We start from the raw sequence: 22,923 nt of genomic DNA on the forward strand, positions 1-22,923 counted from the left end.
AGCCCAATAAACTGGAAAGCGGAAATTGTTTTTTATTGTTTTTTGGTCGTGACCTGAAATGTGTTTTTGAAAAATAAAGGCATCCAAAATTGATTCTTATAATGGGAACAATGCAAGTGTAGTGCATTTTCCATTATAAATATGACCTTTTAGAGAGATAAATAGCTTAGTAATATAGCAAAAATTTCAACTTCCAAGGACTTAGAAAGAATTACAAAAAAAAAAAAAAAAAAAACTGTTATTGGGTTCACATTATGATATTTTCACACCTCATTTATCCCTACAGATGCAAAATATGTTTACATATATTTTTCAGTTTGCGCCAGCCAGCAAAATCTTACTTAAAGTCGAATTTGCGTAAGTCGAGTATTACATAAGTCTGGGAATTCCTGTAGTTGATTCATTACACTTATGCACACTTTAGGATGTGCTATTTTCACTATGCTCACAATTTAATATTGAAAAATTTTTAAATTTTCAAGAGGTTTACTTGGACTTTACACCAGACCTCAAAGTTTTATGCTTTGACTATAAAACAGATATTTTATACTACCTTCCTCTGTTTCTGCAGAGTACTTTAATTTCAAAATGTTTGCATTTCATAGGATAGTTGAATACAAAAAATAACTGATAATAGCCATTTTCTTTACGATGATATAGTTTGTATTTTGAAAAGAATTTTACATGTATTTACACTATCTATCTACATGTGCAGTATAATTTTATGATTTTTGCAACTATAAAAATCATAAAATTATCATGCTTTTGAATATAAATTAAGTACAGTTCAGGCTCCTGTAGAAAGAGCATATATGATTTGGTCAGATTATGAGGAAAGAAGGCGGGGTACTTAATTAGAGTGGAGTCAGATTTATAAAGACATTGGAACTGGAGATTCTTGTAAAACCTTAGGGCTGAGAGGTGGCAAATGAAGTTTAACATTGACAAATGTAAAGTACTACGTATGGGAAACAGTAACCTCAGAACAACGTATTAACTCTGTGGTACTACACTGACAGTGGTAGAGAATGAAAAGGACCTGGGGGTAATTGTGCAGGCAGATATGAAGTTCTCTGAGCAGTGCAGACTGGCTGCAAGAGTAGCTCATGGTGGCTTGTCAATGATATACAGGAATTTTTCTAGCAGGGATAAGGAGGTGATTATTTCCTTGTATAAGGCAATGGTCAGGCCACACCTTGAGTGCTGTATACAGGTCTGGAGGCCTCATTTCAAGAAGGATGTAGAGCAGCTGGAACGAGTACAGAGAAGGGCAACAAGATTAGCGAATGGAACAAAGGGGTGCTCTTACAAAGAAAGGCTTAAGTTTTGCAAATTACAGTGTCTGGAGACTAGGCACCAGCGAGGTGATCTGATAGAGGTGTATAAAGCCTTGAATGGTTTGAGCATGCTTAATGCCGATGGGATTCTTCCTCTTGCTCAGAATAATCACCTGAGAGGGCATAAATTCAAATTGAGGAAAGACAGATGTAGGATAGATGTGCGGAAATTTGCCTCTAGCCAGCGGGTCGTTGGTTGGTGGAACAGACTTCCATCCCTTGTTGTGGAAGTTGATAGCCTAAATAAATTTAAGGCTCAGCTGAACAGGTATTTCGAACAAACGGAGGGGTGAAGTAGAAGTGGGTTTTTTTTTTTTTTTTTGGCTGATGCTGCATAAGCTTGCTTTCTTGCATCATATGCCTCTACTAATGCTAATTATATAGAACAAGGTACCATGTTGCCTTGCACTTATCCATTCTGACGTTTTCTTTTTCTTTACAACTTTATTGAACAGCCTAATAAAGCATACATTACATTTCTGTCCTGTCATGTCAGAAACGGTTCCTACAATTTTTAGATTAAGCCAAAATAAATATGTTCAGATGTGAGGTATGAAGTTGGGAAATATTCATAGAAGTGTAAACTCATCCCTTTCTTTATTTAAAAAAAAGTGGAATCATATGTTTGATCCAGTATTTGGGCCGTAAATATTATTATGTTGGGGAGTTGTCTGGAGGACAGTATACAAAAATACAATGATGCATTTTGATTGGCTTTAAATGATCATTCTGCAGCCGCAGCATATTATTGAAAGGAGTTGTATAATTTGACCTCCAGTGAAGTATAGATTTTAGGAAAAGAATGTGGGTGGCAAAATTTCAAATGATTAGAAGATATGTTAATTTAAAATATTGAATATACAGTGAACAGAGTGGAAGGAACTTCCATACACTCTACATGGGAAAACATATTATGAAACTGTGTATGGCAGGTTGTTAGAAGTGGAATTCGCAGATAGGAAGAGGGAGCTAGAAATTGTGTGTGGTTGTTGGATACAGTATCATGAGGGGATTAAAAGACAAGCAGTATTCAAATAATATTAGGCAGTATTAATTTTAAGATACTATTTAGAAAGCTTTATCATTCAGTTTAATTCTGTTGCATTATGTGTGTTATTTAATGTTTGTATTTTTTCATAACAGCATAGTTAATAAATGTTATTGTTTAAGTAAGCTTTTTAGTTTTATTCTGACTGTCATTTTATTCCAGTTACATAACATAACCAGCAAATTCAAGAAATGAATATATGTAATCAGTTTGATTTTTGAGGATTTTTTTCCCCTTAAATATCAGTAATTACAATGTTCATTTGTTTTGATATGATATTTGAAAATGCAGTGATATTTGAAATGTTTTATACTCAATTCATTGAATAATTTATGAATATTTGATGAATTCAGTACAAAGAATTCCTTGTGAATAAGCAAAATTGCAATCAACAGGGATACCTACAACTTTATTTATTACATAAATGATATATTTTTTAAAAATTTAATTGTACTTATCAGAAATGAAACAGAAACTGCTTGTTTCTTTACAGAACTCATATGCTACAGGCTGATTCAGAAGAGATATACAGCATGTGGATATCAGCCATGCAGGCAGGTATAGATGCTGCTTTGCATCATATTTTGGCTGATGATATAAAAGAAAATCAAGTATGTTAAATTATGATCATTGTTTTTTCAGTTGTTATAATTTTTAATTTATAGATACTATCCTTCTGTTACATTATCCTAACAATGTGTACAGATCTTCCCAATAATATGTGCCAGTTTTAATTTTATGTATAATGCCAATCATTATTATCATTATCATTATTAGCCATACGGTGCAAGGAAGCCTGAGGCTTTTGCTGCACCAGGCAAAAAATAAAAAAATAAAAAAATAAAAATTCTGAGTTACCCTGAGAGAGAGAGAGAGAGAGAGAAACCACCAAGAAAGAGAGGAATGAAATGATGATATCCAGCTCGGGACCCTGGGTGTGCCAAGCCCATACTCACCAGATGTGAGCCCCTGGCAACTCATCCATTTTACCCAAGTGTTTTACATTTTTGGTACAAAAATTCATGTTTTTTTTTTAAATTTTTTTTTTATTTTATAAACAGAAAGCTGTCTACTATAAAATTTGTATTTTTAGGGGTAGCAATACTGACTGAAGAAAATATTGGTTGACATATTTAGATAGTTATAGTAAGTCTTAAAAGTACTGTATAATTAGACTAAATTTAAAAATAGCAAAGGCTTAATTTTTTTTTTCCAGTACTCACCTTGATCGATCTGCAATTGTTATTAGGGTGAATAATAAGAGATTGGCTAATTTTAGGGTGATTAGTTTTTAGGTTAAGGGGATAAGTTATGGGTAAATGATAATTACAATGGAAACAGGATTAAAATATGTGCAAGGAAATAGAAGTGCACTTAATCCGCCCTTGGTAGTCATGAAGTTAATTTAAATTAATATTCTAAATTGTGAATAAGCCAATAGTCGTAACAGTGGACTTTTTTTAGCATTAGCATTAGCATTAGTAGAGGCATTTGAAGCAAGAAAGCAAGCTTATGCAGCATCAGCCAAAAAAAATAAATAAAGTAAAATAAATAAATAAAAAATAACCACTTCCACTTCACCCCTCTGTTCGTTCGAAATACCTGTCCAGCTGAGCCTTAAACTTATTTAGGCTATCAACTTCCACGACAAGGGATGGAAGTCTGTTCCACCTACCAACCACCCGCTGGCTAAAGGCAAATTTCCGCACATCTATCCTACATCTGTCTTTCCTCAATTTGAACATATGCCCTCTCAGGTGATTTTTCTGAGCAAGAGGAAGAATCCCATCAGCATTGAGCATGCTCAAACCATTCAAGGCTTTGTACACCCCTATCAGATCACCTCACTGGTGCCTAGTCTCCAGACACTGTAATTCGCAAAACTTAAGCCTTTCTTCATAAGAGCACCCCTTTGTTCCATTCACTAATCTTGTTGCTCTTCTCTGTACTCCTTCCAGCAGCTCTACATCCTTCATGAAATGAGGCCTCCAGGCCTGTATACAGTACTCTAGGTGTGGCCTGACCATTGCCTTATACAAGGGAATAATCACCTCCTTATCCCTGCTAGAAAAATTCCTATATATCATTGACAATACACCATGAGCTACTCTTGCAGCCCGTCTGCACTGCTCAGAGAACTTTATATCTGCCTGCACAACCACCCCCAGGTCCCTTTCATTCTCTACCACTGTCAGTGTAGTACCACAGAGTTGATACGTTGCTCTGGGGTTGCTGTTTCCCATATGTAGCACTTTACATTTGTCAATGTTAAACTTCATTTGCCACCTCTCAGCCCATCTGCTCAACCTTTCCAGATCCTGTTGCAGCAGCGTAGTGTCCTTGACAACCCTGCCAACCTTCGTATCGTCTGCAAACTTGGACATTAAGCTTGATATACCATCATCAATATCATTTATAAATACAGAGAACAATAAAGGACCCAATACTGAACCCCGAGGGACTCCACTAATAACATTAGTCCACGATGAGCAGTGTCCATTGATTACCACTCTCTGTCTTCTCCCCCTCAACCACCCCTTTATCCATAGCAGCAATTTGCCTCCAATGCCACACTGCTCCAATTTGTGCAGCAGTCTTCCATGTGCAACAGTATCAAAAGCCTTTCTAAGATCCTAGTATATAATATCAAAGTTATTCCCTGCATCCAGTTCTTTTGTGACTGCATCGTAGTATCCAATCAAATTGGTCAAGCAAGACTTCCCCTTAACAAAACCATGCTGTGTCCGAACTATAACTGAAGTCTTGTCTAGATGATCCTGCAGTGCTTCTTTAACCAGTGCCTCCATTAATTTTCCAGGAACAGAAGTTAAACTCACAGGTCTATAATTACTTGTGTCAGCCTTTGATCCTCCCTTGTGAATTGGGGTCACATTTGCACATCTCCAGTCCATGGGTACCTCCCCTGAGTCAAAGGAAGCTCTCATAATTATGGTTAAGGGTTTGCTTACTTCCTTTGCTGCCTCCTTTAATATAACTGGATAGATCCCATCCACCCCAGGTGCCTTTCTTGTGTTTATCTTCAACAATTTCTCCTCCACTTTACTCTCAGTTATTACAAGATTCTCTAGCTTACTGCTAGAGTTGAATACATCTCTGGCATTCCCCTTCCTGAATAACTCCTCACGTGTTAACGTCGATGCAAAATATTCATTTAGTTTGTTAGCTACCTGAGCAGGGTCATCAACAGTTGACCCATCGATATCAAGTGGACCAATCTGATTCATCCCCTTCCTTCTAGAGTTTACATAAGTAAAGAATTCTTTGCTGTTTTCCTTCGCATCCCTTGCCAAGGATCTCTCGTAATCTGCCTTCGCCTGCCTAACCTCCTTTGTAACTTGGTTACAGATCAACTTGTATCTATCATAGGCTTCTGTGTCACGTGTTAATTTGTATGTATCTCATGCATTTTTCTTCTCTGCCATATGCCTCATTAGTTCATCTGACATCCATTTAGGCCTAAACCTTGAACAATATTTCTTAGTTGGTATGTAAAGCCTAGTAGCTTGCAAGATAAGTTCTTTGAATGCTTCCCATTTTGAATTTGCTGTTGGTAACATCATCAGTTGATCCCACTGTATAAAATTTAAATACTATCTCAGTCCATCGTAGTCGCCTTTACGAAAGCAATACCCCTTCCCTTTACCCCTAATGGTAGTTACCTCTTTGAGTAACTCCCACTTCAGAACACTGTGATCACTGCCACCTAGTGGTTCATTTATCTGCAGATTCTTAATGCATGAAGAATCACTACTGATAATCAAATCAAGAGTATAACTCCCTCTAGTCGCCTCCCGAACATGCTGATGTAGAAAACAGTCATCCAATAAATCCACAAAAGCCTTGCTAGTGTGTGAGTGACCAGCCCCCAAATTCCAGTCAATATCTGGGAAATTAAAATCCCCCATTATAAGACTCTCTGATTTACCGGCCCACTCTATTTCTCTGTACAGTTTCTTATTATACTCATCAGAGTCATTAGGCCTATAGCACACTCCTACTCTCAATTTTGATCTCCCAATGCTTATGTCACACTAAACTGACTCGAAACTGCACTGTCCAGTGATGTCGACTGGCTTAACTTCCTTGGATTTTATGTGTTTCTTAACTAATAGCATAACCCCTCCTCCCTTCCTATCCTGTCTATCCTTTCTGTAGACATTGTACTCGCCAAATTCCAGTTTTGCATTCCTTATATCTGTGTGGCACCACATCTCTGAAATCCCAACAATATCTGCCTTTGATGTTTTGAGCAATAACTCAAATTCATCAAATTTATTTACTAAACTCCTAGCATTGGTGTACACGCAAGTATACATGAACCTGCTCTTCCTCTTAGCCACCCTAACACAACCCATGTGTTTACTTGTACCCCCATGATTCCCAGCTGTCTCTGTAATATCCTGCATCTTATTTTCCAGGCTGCTGCTCATTCCAATAGAAGCAGTGCAAGAATCACTTTCTCCTCTGCCAGTGGCTACTGTTAATCTATTAGTCCTTGTATCCCCCAATCTAGCAGTTTTCCCACCCACCTAACACTGCCTCGATAGCATCAGCAAACATTCTTTCACCCTTTCTATTTCACCCTTTCTATTTCACCCTTTCTATTCACCCTTTCTATCCCATCCCTGTAGAAGCAGTCTCTCCTGTTAACAAGTACAGACCAGGCTGAAAAAAATTCTACCCCTTGAGCCCTGCACAATCTTTCCAGGGCCAAATTGATCGACAGGGCTCTCATCATGTACTCCCTCCTATCGTGTCTGGGCAGAATTGCAGACACTTTCAAATTCAAACCTAATTCACGGCTTTTTTTCATCAAATGTCTTCAGTTGGCTAGTTAAGTGAAAGGGAACGCATACTGTATTTAAGAAGAATACAGTACGCTTTCCCTTTCACTTAACTAGCCAACTGAAGACATTTTAACGAAAGTACACCGCTACGGCTATTGGCTTATTCACAATTTAGAATATTAATTTAAATCAACTTAATGACAACCAAGGGCGGAGTAAGTGCACTTCTACTTCCTTGCGAATATTTTAATCCCATTTCCATTGTAATTATCATTTACCCTTAACTTATCCCCTTAACTTAAAAACTAATCACCCTAAAATTAGCCAATCTCCTATTCATCATCATCATCATCATCAGCCATTTTCGATCCACTGCAGGATGAAGGCCTCTCCAGCAACTTTCCAGTTCCTTCTGTTTTGAGCACTGGCCATCCATTTACTACCCACAAACTCATGAATTTCATCTATCCATCTCCGCCTTTGTCTCCAGGTTTTCTTCTAGCTCCTCTTGGATACCATTCTGTTATTTTATTCGTCCATCTGTCATCATGTCTTCGAGCTATGTGTCCTGCCCGAGACCATTTTAGTTCTTTAGTTTTGATAAGAATGTCCTTTACTTGAGTTTGCTGCCTGATCCATGTGTTTTTCTTCTTATCTAACAGTCTGATTCCCAATATAATTCATTCCATTCTTCGCTGTGTAGTTCTCAGCTTCTCTTCCATTTTTTTTAGTGAGTGCCCAAGTTTCACTTCCATAAGTCATGGTGGGGAGTATACATTGGTTCATTATTTTAAGTTTCAGACAAACTGGGATATTGCTCTTCAGTATGTGACTATATTTCTTGAATGCTATCCATCCAAAATTTATTCTTCTCTTGACTTCCAGCCATTTATCATTATTACAGCTAATAACTTGTCCCAGATAAGTATATGACTCCGCTTCACCTTTTCAATTGGTCCCGGGTGCCAAGCAATTGTGACTGAGCAATTTATCTGTGCCTTATAGTGCGATTTCCAAAAAGTGATATATAGTTCTTTTGCGTTCCTCTCGTTAAGTAATCTATTTATTTTATAACTGCTCTTGCTACAAAAGTACCTGTACAGAGCAAGAAAGGCAAGCCACCTTTCTTTTTTCATAGTCTTATTACTAACCCCCTACTACTTCTCGCTTGGTCACACCAGGCACTGCTCCTGCCTCCCCGTGGCCCCTCGACGTGGGCACCTGTACGTGGTGAGGGGACCTCCCAGTGATGCTGCTGGTTTTCCAGATTAGCATCACTGGGATCCAACGCCCATACCTTGGTTCCAGGGTTACATCGTTGGAATCCGGCGTGTGCAGCCGTGCGCCGCGACCTGTGGAAGCGGAAAGGGGGATCCTGGTGGTTGAGGGGCCCAGCCTTAATACACCACTTTGGCCCCTGCTTCGACAAGACGGGAGGTCCCGGATCGGCCCGACTGGGATCAATCGGCGGGTGGTATTTTACTGCTAGGGTCAACTGCGTTCCAATAAGTCTCCCTCCCTTTGGTCCTGGGTCGGGATAAAGGCTTATTGGTAACGTGGGTATGGTGCTCTAAGCGAACTCGGCGTCCCATTCGTGTACGCAGTACCTGCTAGTTCACGAGTGGGCGTCCCCTCGTTGGGCTCGGTGGTGGGTGAGGTACTTAGGCATCAGACACTTTCTCTTTACTCTTATGAGTAATTTAAATCTTTCAAACCCCTCTGGGGCCTCCACGAGGTCCCTACCTGAAATTGATGAAGATAATGTATCATCAAAAAAGAAACACCGAACAGAAGCTGCACCACCTCCTGTACCTCGATTCCTTATCATACATTCTACCGGTGAAAAGGAAATAGGTAAAATGTCGCCCTTCTTTATTCAGAAGGGTCTAGAAGGGCTGGCAGGTTCCCCGAAGTCGGTAAAACGACTTAGATCGGGTGACCTTTTAGTAGAAACTTCCTCAGTGCGACATTCAGAAATGCTTCTCCAAGCAACATCTCTTGGGGGCATTCCAATTAAGACATCACCACACAGGACATTGAATACATCGCGTGGCGTAATTGCCGAGTGGGATCTCCTTGAAACATCTGAAGAGGAGATATGCACCGAACTTAGTGATCAAGGAGTAACAGCCGTTAAGAGGATATTTATGCGTAAGGAGGGAAAACTAGTCCCAACTAGGGTTCTTATCCTTACATTTAACACACCTAAACCGCCTACTTCCATCAAGGCTGGTTATCTGAACTGTCCTGTAAGACTGTATATTCCAAACCCGTTGCGATGTTTCAAATGTCAAAAATATGGCCACTCTCAGATGTCATGTCGTGGATCACCTGCTTGTGCCCGCTGTGGAGCAAAAGAACATGACACAAAGGAATGTTCTGCCTCGAAACCAGCATGCCTGAATTGTGGTGGTGAACACCCTGCATATTCAAGAGCATGCCAAAGATGGAAAGACGAGAAACAAATTCAAAAAATTAAGACTGAACAGAACATCCCATATGTGGAAGCAAAGAAACAGGTAACACCAGTAAACAGTGGAAAATCGTATGCACAAGCAGTTTTAAGGAAGGTTTCAATTTCGACCCAAACTGATATTTCAATATCGCCACGTGATTCTTTTGCACCCCAAGCTAGATACTTGTTGACACAAGCACAGCAAGATAAAGCAGTCGCTACTCCCATTTCAATACCACCCAAGGAAGTAGCACCTAAAGGAAAATCACCTCCAACTAAAACCCCGCCTGTTATTAGTGAGGTACAGGAGGAAATGGAGGTAAATGAACAAGCTGAAAGTGTGGAAGAATCTATTCTGGATCTTCATCCGGAGGAAGAAATGGATATAGGGCGCCCTCAATTTCCCAAAGGCAGAATAAAACCGAAAGCGGGCCAATCAAAACCCGCATCACTTCGGAAGCCAGTCAACGGTTCCACTAATTCCAAGTAATAATGGCTAAATTACTTCAATGGAATTGTCGTGGATTCCGACAAAATATGGAGGATGTCAAAATGCTAATGCGCAAACACGAACCTGTTTGCTTTTGCTTGCAGGAAACGTACCTAAGGGCAAATGATGACTCTATCTTGCGAAATTTTACTGCTGTTCGTAAAGACAGAAACGGGGATGGTCCGGCTCATGGAGGAGTCGCAATCCTTGTGGGCGACCATACCCCTTTCTCACAAGTTCAATTGAACACTAATTTAGAAGCAGTAGCCATTCGTTTAGCAATAGGGTCTTTACTTACAATATGTTCTATATATTTGCCTCCTGGGACACACATTTCCCAGGCAGATCTTGACGATCTTATTACGCAATTGCCCTCTCCTCTTCTACTTCTTGGAGACTTTAACGGACATAGTTCTCTGTGGGGTAGTGCAGAAACTAATGAACGAGGTCGTATTGTTGAACGTTTTCTTGACAATAATAGCCTTTCATTACTAAATATGGGAATAAACACCTATTTCCATATGCCTACCCGTACTTTCTCTGCTATCGATCTCTCCATCTGCTCGCCTTCTCTGCTACCTTTGCTTTCCTGGGAAGTGGAACAGAATCCTTATGGAAGCGATCATTTCCCCGTAATATCTACCATAATGGACGGACAACCTTGTCATCCATTTAGAACTCCACGGTGGAAGTATGATCAAGCAGACTGGAGTAAATTTTCACGGCTTACTGAATTTGACCCTGTACAAATTCAACAGGAGTCAATTGATGAAGCAGTGAAGTATATCACAGAGTGTATTATCCACGCAGCGGCAATTGCAATTCCAAAAACATCCTCCCGATTTCCACGCTTTCCAAAGCCATGGTGGAACCAAGATTGTAAAGAAGCAAGAAAGTTACAAAATCGGGCATGGGGAAAATTTCGACGTTATCCCACCACCGCAAATCTTATAGCCTTTAAACGTGCCCGTGCTAAGGCACGATTTATACGCCGACAGAGCCAAAAAGAATGCTGGGTCAAGTTTACATCCTCAATTAACCAGATGACCAGTGCCAAAGTCGTCTGGAATAAAATTCGGAAGATGAAGGGTAAATACACATCAGTTCCTTCATCTATGTTACAATATAATGGTTGTACATTAGCAGACCCAACTGCTATTGCCAACGCTCTAGGAGAAGTATTCTCCACTATATCAGCTGAAAGTTCATACTCTGCTGAGTTTCTAGTCTTAAAGAAGAAAGTGGAGAAACAAAAACTTAACTTCCCTTCAAGCAAAGCCGAGACTTATAACCTGCCTTTTAGTGAAGTAGAATTAACTATTGCACTTGATGCCTCGAAAGTGAGTGCCGCAGGGCCAGATGAAATTCAGTATGAGATGATAAAACATCTTTCATCTCACTCTCTAGAGCTGTTGCTACACATCTACAACCGAATTTACTTAGAGGATCAATTTCCTGTTTCTTGGAGTAGGGCAACTGTCCTCGCTTTCCCAAAGTCAGGAAAAGATCCAAAAATTCCTAGCAACTATCGTCCAATTGCTCTGACCAGTTGCTTATGTAAGATTTTGGAAAAAATGGTGAACGCCCGCCTTATATATTACCTTGAGGCAAACGACCATTTGAACAAAATTCAGTGCGGCTTCCGAAGGAATCGATCTACTTTGGACCATTTAATCCGACTGGAAACAGCAATTCGCGATGCTTTTTTAAAGCGTGAGCACTTGGTATCAGTCTTCTTTGACCTGGAAAAAGCTTATGACACAACCTGGAAGTATGGTATTTTAAAAGACCTCTATTCCTTTGGTCTGAGAGGCCACCTCCCTATTTTTATTAGAAACTTTTTATCTAAACGACTCTTCCAGGTTCGTGTTAAATCCAGTCTGTCTCGCTTCTTTTGTCAAGAGGAAGGAGTTCCCCAAGGCTCTGTCCTCAGTGTAACGCTGTTTGCAGTCAAAGTTAACTCCATTACAAAACAGCTTCCTCCTTCAGTAAATAGTGCTTTGTACGTTGATGATTTTAGTATTTTCTGTCACTCCTGTAGCATGAGAGTTATTGAACGACAATTGCAGCAAGCACTCAATCACCTTAGTTCCTGGGCTTTAACCAATGGGTTTAAGTTTTCTGCCCAAAAGACCGTTTGCATGCACTTTTGCCGCAAACGGAATCTTCATCCTGACCCAGAACTCAGACTTGGACAAAATCCAATTCCTGTGGTAGCAGAAACAAAATTTTTGGGACTTATCTTTGATAAAAAATTGACATTCCTACACCATATCCGTCAGCTTAGAACAAAATGCATGAGGGGTTTGAACATGCTCAGTGCTATCTCCTCCAACTCTTGGGGAGCAGATAGAAGCACATTATTGCATCTATACCGAGCACTTGTTCGCTCTAAACTTGACTACGGTTCCCAAGCTTACTCTTCTGCTAGAATTTCTGTACTCCGATGGCTTGATCCAATCCACCATAAAGCCATTCGGATTGCCACGGGGGCTTTCCGCACTTCGCCTGTCCAAAGTCTATACGTTGAAGCCAATGAACCACCTCTGATGCTTCGACGTCAGCAATTGTCGTTACAATATGCCATAAAAATAAAATCCCTGCCTGACCATCCTACGTGGACATCTATTTATATGCCACGGTGGGAAAATCTATATAATACCCGTAAAACTGCTAGTCGGCCTTTTGGTACCAGGATTCAAGAGCTGCTTCATGATATTAACTTCACGTTGGATAATATATCCATGTCAGTCAAGCAAGTCCTTCCCCCTTGGAATATACGATCTCCGTCTTGTGATTTCACTCTTAGGAGTTGGCTGAAAGCTAACACATCGCCATGTATATATCGGCAACTCTTTGCAGCACACCTTGCCGAATACTCTGAATTCTTGCCGGTTTATACAGATGGCTCGAAGTCTGAAGAGTTTGCGGGATCTGCTTGTATCTTTCCAAGCAAAACAATCTGCAGTCGTATTCCAAGTGAATGTAGCATATACACTGCAGAGTTACACGCAGTAGAACTGGCCTTGGATCATATAAAAACCCACCACTACCAAAAGTGCATGCTATATATGGACTCTCTAAGTGTATTACAGGCCCTGTCCAATGTGAGGACCACTCACCCAGTATTATGCCGGGTTCAGCAAATACTACACTCGCTCTTAGAGTTAAAATTTGATATTCGATTTTGCTGGATTCCTAGCCATGTTGGTATCAGAGGCAATGACTTAGCTGATGCAGCGGCAAAATCAGCAGCGCCACAAAATCCCATCTGCTTGTCAGTCCCCTATACAGACTGCAAGCAACTGATCTACAAAAAATTATGTGCGCGTTGGCAAGAATCTTGGAATGGGTGCCCTACCAACAAGCTGAATGAAATTAAGCCTGTAATAATGCACTGGCATTCTAGTCAGCGCAGGGTCCGACGGGAGGAAGTAATTTTGGCTCGGCTACGCATAGGACATTCTCACCTGACGCATTCGTATTTGCTGAGGGCTGATGAATGTCCTGTGTGTAGACATTGTAAAGCAATTTTAACCATCCGTCACATTTTAGTCGAATGTACTTTTTTAGTAATGAACGCCGCTTATGTTTTAACCATCTGCCTGAGCCTTATACACTCAGACAGATTTTATCCGACGATGACAATGTGTCAGATGTATTCAGGTTCTTACAACTGATTAATTTACATAGTTTTATTTAGTTTGCTCTAATGTTTAATATACTGTAAATGTTTTATGCCATATTTTAGTGTTTATAATATATTAACTAGATATGCTACTTTATATTTCTAAATATTTACATTTTATTACCTTAGACTTGGCGCATGATAGCCTTGCTGCTGATGCGCCATTAAACATCAAATAACCAACCAACCAACCAACCTCCCCGTGGTGGGGCCGGAAACCTTGGCAGAAAAGCTCATCTGCCAAGGGCGAAAAGGAGCAAAGATGGAGCAAAATGATTATCCATCTTTAGAGCCGACAAGCTCTCGGCCACATACTGAAATTGATTATGACATTTCACAACCCAAGAGGTTGAAAGCAAATTCAACAACAAAAGAGTTTCCTTCCTTTTTAATTTTACATTCACTTTCAGAACAACCTCTCAGCAAATTATCTCCTTTCCTCATCCAGAAACACCTGGAGAGTATTGCAGGATCTCCGAAGACTGTGAAGAGGCTGCAATCTGGAGACTTTCTTTTAGGAACAACAAAAAGTAGACATTCAGAGAAACTCTTACAACTTTCAAATTTTGCTGGGATACCAATTAAAGTATCTCCCCATGCTACCTTAAATACATCCAAAGGTGTGATTTCTAGTTGGGATTTGTTGAACGTGACAGAGGATGAATTAACCCAAGAACTTCCGGATCAAAATGTTATTGCATCAAGAAGAATCATGATTAAAAAAGACAATAACCTTATGCCTACGAGGAATATCATTCTTACATTTAATTCCCCAAATCTACCATCAACAGTAAAAGCTGGCTATCTACTTTGCCGTGTTCGCCCGTATATACCCAATCCCTTGAGATGCTACAAGTGCCAAAAGTATGGTCACTCTCAGACAACATGTAGAGGAAATCCAGTTTGTCCAAACTGTGGATCTTCCGATCATACTCAGTCTGAATGTTTGGCGACAGAAAAGACATGTCCCAACTGTAAAGGTAACCATCCTGCATATTCTAAAACTTGTGAGAGATGGAAAACTGAGAAACAAATTGTTAAATATAAGGTTGAGAACAAGGTAAGCTTTCAAAAGCAAGGAAAATAATTGCCCCTACCATGCCCAAACGTACCTATGCAAATGTTTCACAAAAACAACAAACAGTGTCCACCCAAACTAAAGTTACCGTCCCCTCAAACATATCAATCTCTGACTGGGCTCGAACTGTTCTCTCTCAGCAACAGTCCAGTAACCCCAAGCATTCAGACCACGCAGTAACACTCCTCTTACAATACCAGCGACATCTCCTACTCTACAGGAAGATACAATATTAGAAATTCATGCCGAAGAAGAAGAAATGGACACTGGTTGGCCAGTTTTCCTAACAAAAGACAAACAAAAATTGGAACATCATAAACCAATTACCTTCAAAAAGCAGTTAGATACATCTCAAACAATTAAAAACAAATAATGGTCTTCATTGTACAATGGAACTGCAGGGGCTTTCATTGCAACACAGATGATATCCATAATCTAATTAACCAGTATTCTCCAGTTGCTCTCTGTCTCCAAGAAACTTACTTAACCTCGCAAATTTCTCCATTGATAAAGAACTACTGCCTTTATCGAAGAGATCGCAATACAGCAAATACTGCCCATGGTGGTGTAGCAATCCTGATAAATTCAAAGATCCCAACTAAGCATGTCCCACTTCGAACTGAAATAGAAGCTGTTGCGGTTCGTATAACTCTTCATATTGCAATAACACTAGTCTCAATCTATTTACAGCCAAACCATACTTATTGTTTAAAAGAACTTGAAGACCTCCTCATAGAGATACCTCCACCTTTCTGTATATTAGGGGACTTTAATGGGCACAACCCCCTATGGGATGCTTCTAAATTGTATACACGTGGTCGACTCATTGAAAGACTTTTAGATGCACTAAACCTCTCCATACTGGCACGCACACTCACATTCAGCTCCCAACTGGACATACTTCAGCAATAGATCTTTCCATTTGTTCTCCAGTACTGGTCCCGACCATAGAGTGGTATGTTATAAACGATCCTATGGGCAGTGATCACTTCCCAATCATATGCAAGGTATTGATAGCACAGACTCCTTTAACTAAACCCTGCAGGAAATGGAAATTTACAAGAGCAAACTGTTCAAAATTTCAGTCATCAATCACTTCCGATGAGAAAAAAATCCGTCTCCACCGTATTGATGATGTGACAGATTACATCACATCGCATCTTTAAACGTGGCTAAAGATACAATACCATTATCAAATCCACTGGGCTGTAAGCACTATAATTATTGGTGGAATGAGGAATGCACCAAAGCAAAAAAAGCAAAAAATAAAGCGTGGAATTTGTTTCGGCAATATCCAGTCACAGCCAATCTGATAAATTATAAGAAAGTAAGGGCAAAAGCATGCTTCATACAGAGGCAAGCCAAAAAAGAATCCTGGACCCGTTTTGCATCAACAATTAACAGAAATACTGACAGCAAATTAATCTGAAAAAAAAATTAAACAGCTTTCTGGTAAGTTTCCAACCATACCTTGTCCAGTCCTCTCCTGGAAAGGGCGAGATTTAACTCGTCCCTCGGATATAGCTAACGCTTTGGGCAATACTTTTGCTGAGATCTCAGCAACATCAGCTTATACTACATCTTTCCAATGAATTAAAAACAGTTGAGAATAGTATTCTATTAACTTCCAAACTGCCCTCATTCTACCATATAACAAACCAATACAATATTCTGAATTATTGCATGCCATTAAAACAGCTCGTAATGGTGCCGCCGGACCAGATGGGATCTATTATGTCATGCTGCAACATCTTGATGACAAAGCTTTGCGCCTCCTCCTGGTCTTTTACAACCATATTTTTTTAGAAAAAACTTATCCAGCTTCTTGGCACCACTCTATTGTTTTGGCGTTCCTGAAGCCTGGAAAAGATCCAACCAATCCCCATAACTATAGACCTATATCTCTGTCAAGCTGCCTCAGCAAAATCCTTGAAAAAATTGTCCACAATAGACTTGTCTGGATCATAGAGTCACAACATCTAATGAGCAATAGTCAGCATGGCTTTCGACAAAACAGATCATGCTTAGATCTCATTATCAAGGCTAAATTTGCCATTTGCAATGCGTTCCTTAAACTCGAGCATCTGGTAATGGTTACTATAGATATACAGAAAGCCTTTGACACCATCTGGCGGCATGGCATACTTAGTGATCTTTATTCTCTCGGTCTACGGGGAAATCTTCCCATATTTGTACAGAACTTCCTATACACTAGATCGTTTCAAGTAAAATACCAAAATGACCTCTCTACAACTTTCATTCAGGAAGAAGTTGTTCCTCAGGGATCTGTGCTCAGTGCCACTCTTTTTGCTCTTAGAATCGATTCTATCACTAAAGCTTCCAAACACAGTTGACTCATATCTTTACGCGGATGACCTTTCCATTTCCTGTCATTCCCAAAGCATGAGATCAATTGAAAGGCAGCTTCAGATATCACTGAATAAAATACAACAATGGGCCAACCTTAACGGCTATCGACTCTCACAACAGAAAACAGTTGCTATCCAATTTTGTCGACAACGCAAACTCCATCTGGATCCTGAACTCCAAATTTCCAACGTCTCCATCCCAGTCAATAGTAACATCAGATTTCTAGGATTAATCCTTGACAACAAATTAAATTTCTTAGACCATATTAAAAATGTACGTACTTCTTGTTTAAAAAAGTTAAATATACTCAGAACTTTATATGCCCTAACATGGGGTGCAGATCGCACCTCCTTACTTCGGCTATACAGGGCATTAATCCGATCCCGTCTCGATTATGGTGCTCCTGTCTATGATTCTGCCAGAGCAAGTGTTTTGCGCTGGCTTGATCCAGTTCAACACAGTGCTTTGAGGATTGCACTTGGAGCTTTCAGAACTTCACCAGCACATAGCCTCTACATTGACGCTCATGAGCCCCCGTTAACTCTACGTAGGAAAACACTGCTACTGAAGTGTGCTGTCAAAATACAAAGTTGTGCCTCGCATCCAATTCAGTCATACTTGTTTAATCCACCATTAGAAAACCTCTACAGAAGTAAGCCTAGTATAGTAAAACCAGCTGGTCTTCGCCTTCTTGAACTGATGCAAGTTTGGAAATATTCCATTCATTCTGTACAAGTAGTAGTAACATGCACTCAACCACCATGGACTCTTACTCCTCTACCCACCTGTGACACTTACCTTTGCCAGTGGGGAAAAAATGTTCTTCAAGCATCAAATGTGAAACAACTTCATGCAATTCACACTCACAAATATTTTGTCTTTTCTCCAATTTATACAGATGGCTTTAAATCTAACTCAAACGTTGGAGCAGCAGCAGTGTTCCTAAATACCACTATTTCAGCAGCCCTTCCACCTGAATTCTGTATATTCTCAGCAGAATTATATACAATTAAACTAGCCTTAGAAAATCTCTGTTCTGACTGCTCATTAAAATTGGTTATTTACACTGACTCCCTCAGCTCAATTATGGCATTATCTAACTCCACAGATAAAGTTCACCCTTTTCTAAATGAAATTAGAAGATTATTACTGCAGATTGAAGAGCGCCATCAGATGATCACCTTCTGCTGGATTCCAGCACATTCTGGAATTTCTGGTAATGAACTGGCCGATAAAGTGGCAAAAAATCCATCTACCTTAGATTTAACCAATATCCTCGTTCCAGCATCAGACTACCCAAAAATCATTCGAGATGCATGCCTAACAGAATGGACAGCACTCTGGCACTCTCAAACAAATAACAAATTTTTTCAATTTAAACAGGATCCTAGAATTTGGCGTTCCAGTGTCCGTTCATCAAGACGAGAAGAGGTACTCCTTTCAAGATCAAGAATAGGCCATACACATTTAACTCACCTTCATTTACTCACAGGAGATGATCCACCACAGTGTCCACATTTGTTTTCTAAATTTGACTGTGAAACACATTCTCATTGAATGCCCACACTATAATCAAGAGAGAAATACAACCCTGCTATCTTTGATTAACCTTCGGAAACCAATAACTCTAGAGAATGTCATTGGTGACAATGCAAATATCCCTCAATTTTTTAACTTTCTGAAGAAAATTGGAGTTTTTAGTCATTTCTGATTTTTGCCTCTTCTGACATAACAAGAAATTCTCATATATTATTACAATAAAGGAATAGGCGCATTATAGCCAAAGCAGCTTATGCGCCAGAAACCTCCACAACAACAACAACAACCTTTTCAATTACTGCTCCTTCAATCATTATTTCCCTTTCTGTGGCATACTTGTTCATCATTACTTTTGTTTTAGCCATATTCATCTTTAGTCCAAAATCCTTACTAACTGTGCATAACTGATTAAAATTTTCCTCTAATTCTTTGGGATCATCGCTTATGCCCCAATGTCATCTGCAAATCGTAAATGGTTTAGGTACTCTCCGTTCACCTTGACTCCTTTCTGCGACCAGTCTAATCTTTGAAATCTTCCTCAAGGGCAGCAGTAAACAGCTTCGGAGATATTGTGTCTCCTTGTCAAACTCCTTTCTCGATTTTAAATTTCCTACTGTCTTTGTCCAGTCTAATAAAGGAGGTAGCATTCTCATATATTTTCTTAAAAATCATAATATGTGGGGTATCTGTGCCTTGTCTTTCCAGTGCCCGAAATATTGCCTTATGCTGTATGGAGTCAAATGCCTTTTCATAATCTACAAGTGCCAGGCATAATGGTGTTTTATATTCATTTGCTTTCTCCATTAGCTGTGATATTACGTGAAGGTGATCCATAGTTGAGAATCCTGTCCTAAAGCCAGCTTGCTATTTCCGTTGATTCTCATCAAGTATTCTTTCTAATCTGTTAGTAATATGACCCTTGTGAAAAACTTGTAGATTTGGGATAACAAGCTAATTGGTCTATAATTTCCAATTTCTGATTTATCTCCTTTCTTATGCAGCAAAACTATGATTGCATTATTCCACTGCTTAGGCGTCACACCTTTTCTAATGCACTTTGTGAAGAACCTTGCCAGTTTTTGCGTTATGTCTCTTCCTCCCAATTTTAACAACTCTACAGTAACTTCATCTTCCCCCAGGGCTTTCTGAATCATCATTTTCTTCAATGCATGTTCTATCTCATCAGGAGGAATATTGGTATGTCGTATGTGTTGCTAATTTGCAATCCATCTTCCCTACTGCTGGCATTATTCCCTCCCTCCTTGTATAATTCTCTATAGTAGTCTTCTGCTATTTGAATTATGCCTTCTCTGCTGTTTATAAGTAAACCATCGCTATTCTTCAGTTTCAGTATCATTTGTCTTTCTGTATTACTGCTCATGGCTGCTGATTTAAATCCTTTGTTTTTCCTTAATGCTTGTTCTACTTTTCTTGTGTTAAATCTTCTTATGTCCTCTCTGAGTCTCTTTCTAATGGCTTTGCATAACTCAGTATACTCAATTTTCTCCTTGTCAGTGTTTATCTTGCTCTTCATTTTTCGCCTTCAGTTCATCATAGCAAGTGTTTCTTGACTAATTTTTTCTTCTTTGGATTGATTTTTCCCTATAGGTTTCTTGGACTTTATCACTTTCAGAATGTTTTAATATTTCTCGTTGATATCTTGGTCTTGAACAGTCTGCAGAAGCTCAAACTTGTTCTTAAGTTCCAGTACATACTGCTTTTTCTCCTCTTCTGTTATCTCAATGACCTTTGTATTATTTACTCGAGTCAGTTTTTTCCCCTTTCATACATCTATATCAAGTGTTGATCTTACCATTCTGTGATCACTTCCAACATTTACCTTATTCAGGACAGTAACATCATTCACAATATATCTTCTGTTAGTGAGGATGAAGTCGATTTCATTAGTTTTTAATGCATTTGGACTCTTCCATGTCCACTTTCTGTTCACCCTTTTCTTGAAAAAAGTGTTCATTACTGACAATCCTTGAGATTCTGCAAATTCCACAAGTCTTTCATTTCTTTCACCAATTCCAAAATTTCCTATACTTCCCATTTCTGCACTGTTTTGTCTTTTTCCAACCTGAGCATTGAAGTCCCCCATGATAATAGTGTAGTGGGTTTTCTGCTCATCTAGAAAACTCAATTTCAGTGTACATTTCTTCAACCTCTTCATCATCATGGCTCGATGTTGGTGCATAAATCATTATAACCTTTAGCTTGTACCTCTTAAAAATCTTGAGTATTAGTCTTGACACCGTTGGTGATATACTTTTGAATTCCAAAATGTTGTTTTTTAAATCTTTATGGACCAGAAACCCAACTCCACCTTCTCTCCTTTCACTGTTTCCCTTGGCGTACAGCAGATTTCCACTTGATAAATTTATAAGTGATTCATTTCTTCTTCTCTTTTCAGCCAAACTGATGATATTCCAATTCACATTTTCTAATTCCTTTTCCAGCTCTAATATCCTGTCTTCACCGATGAGTGATCTTACGTTGTAACAGGCCAAGTTCAGTCTGTGCATGGTAGCCTGGTCATACCCAGAGATTCTTAGCACCCTCTGCTTCCACTCTGATCCTCTTGCTGCAGTAAGAGGGGGAATGAAAGCCGCTGGGGACTGAGGGCCATTTCTTTTGTCATGTTGTCATATGCTGGAGGGTTTGGTCTTTTCCTCTTCAAGCTGACCAGGCGTCTTGAAGAGAACCACTCTACACGTTCGTTGCCATCTAAGTGACATAACAGGGCTTACCATTGAGAAGGTGTGCATGAGTGGATTTTAGGGAGGTAGGCCAACCGGACTTCTCCTAAATCTTCTGTAATAGAAAGATATTGGATCAATCAGTGTTTTAGACTGAGTGTCTGATAACACACAGGATTCCTGTTTCCCTCTATTCACCCTAATAACAATTGCAAATCGATCAAGGTGAGTACTGAAAAAATTAAGTGTTTGCTATTTTTGGATTTGGTTGACATATATTACCAGTGGAAAAAAATAACAGCAGATTTTGGTTATTTAAAATTCATCTCAAACTATAATTAATATTTTGTTAAAGATCCAAAAGAATGTATAACAGCATTTATGATGCATAGATTTGGATCACAAGGTTTTTTTTAATGTTTTCTTTTTGTGGTATTTTGTGATAAAACTTCTTTCTTCTGTCTTGTGTAAGTATTTTTCACACAATTTTTTACAAAATTGCGTAAAAAATACACAGTTTTGTGTATTTTATGATACTGCTTCTGTAAGTAGTGTCACAATTAAATTTATTTACCACTAGGTTTCCCATTACTCAGATTCTTGAACTGTATATTAATATTATTATGATATTTTACATTGCATGTGTGGAATCATTCAAATTCAAAATTCATCTCTATCTACATTAAAAGTTCTTGCTATGAACAATCAAATCTAAATAATGGTTAAAATAACTAATCAGTCTAGCAGCCATAGTTATATTGTGTGAATGTTTATGACACTTTGTGCTTAACAAACTATGCTCTCCCCTCAAAAAAATTAATGTAACTGTTACTACTTTACGCTTAACAAACTATGCTCTCCCCTCAAAAAAATTAATGTAACTGTTACTACTTTACGCTTAACAAACTATGCTCTCCCCACAAAAAAATTAATGTAACTGTTACTCCTCTTTCAAAAGAACCAACAGGGTTAAAGTTCACTTGCAGTAAATTCTTCTGAAATGACTTGGTACTTTTTATCCATGGCAGAGCAGCATTTAGTATTCAAAAAAAGAAATTCATCTGTGAATTGGCAAAAAATTAAAGCAATCTAATTTTCGATAACAACAAGTAATCAAATCCATGACTTAGAAAATCTGTATTTAGTATACAAACAATAGCAATTCATCCATGTTTCTCATGCAGCATTAGGTAACATCAGCAACTTGGGATGGCAAAGAATCAAGTGAAAAATGACCCTTAGAAAATTAAGTATAAATTCCTTCCTTTCTTTCTGCAATACTGGGCTGTAATTACTATGTCCATCAACTCAAATTTTATATGAAGGTTTCGTTAACTGTTTTTTTTTTTTTTTTTCTTAAACTACATCCATAGATTTTTTTTGGGGTGTAGGCCTTTTGATTAGTAGG

General features: G+C 38.9%; 1 protein-coding gene across 1 annotated transcript in view; it reads left to right on the forward strand.

The window, feature by feature from the left end:
* Window positions 1-22,923, forward strand: part of CenB1A (Centaurin beta 1A) — an 806,494-nt gene that overhangs the window by 363,932 nt on the left and 419,639 nt on the right. The window contains exon 13 of the mRNA XM_090384002.1: window positions 2,879-2,996. Within this exon, the coding sequence (XP_090240128.1) occupies window positions 2,879-2,996 (118 nt within the window). The remainder of the gene's footprint in view (window positions 1-2,878; window positions 2,997-22,923) is intronic.

This window comes from Mastigoproctus giganteus, chromosome 10, assembly GCF_048544385.1.
Source record: "Mastigoproctus giganteus isolate SK-2022 chromosome 10, ASM4854438v1, whole genome shotgun sequence".
Classification (NCBI taxonomy): domain Eukaryota; kingdom Metazoa; phylum Arthropoda; class Arachnida; order Uropygi; family Thelyphonidae; genus Mastigoproctus; species Mastigoproctus giganteus.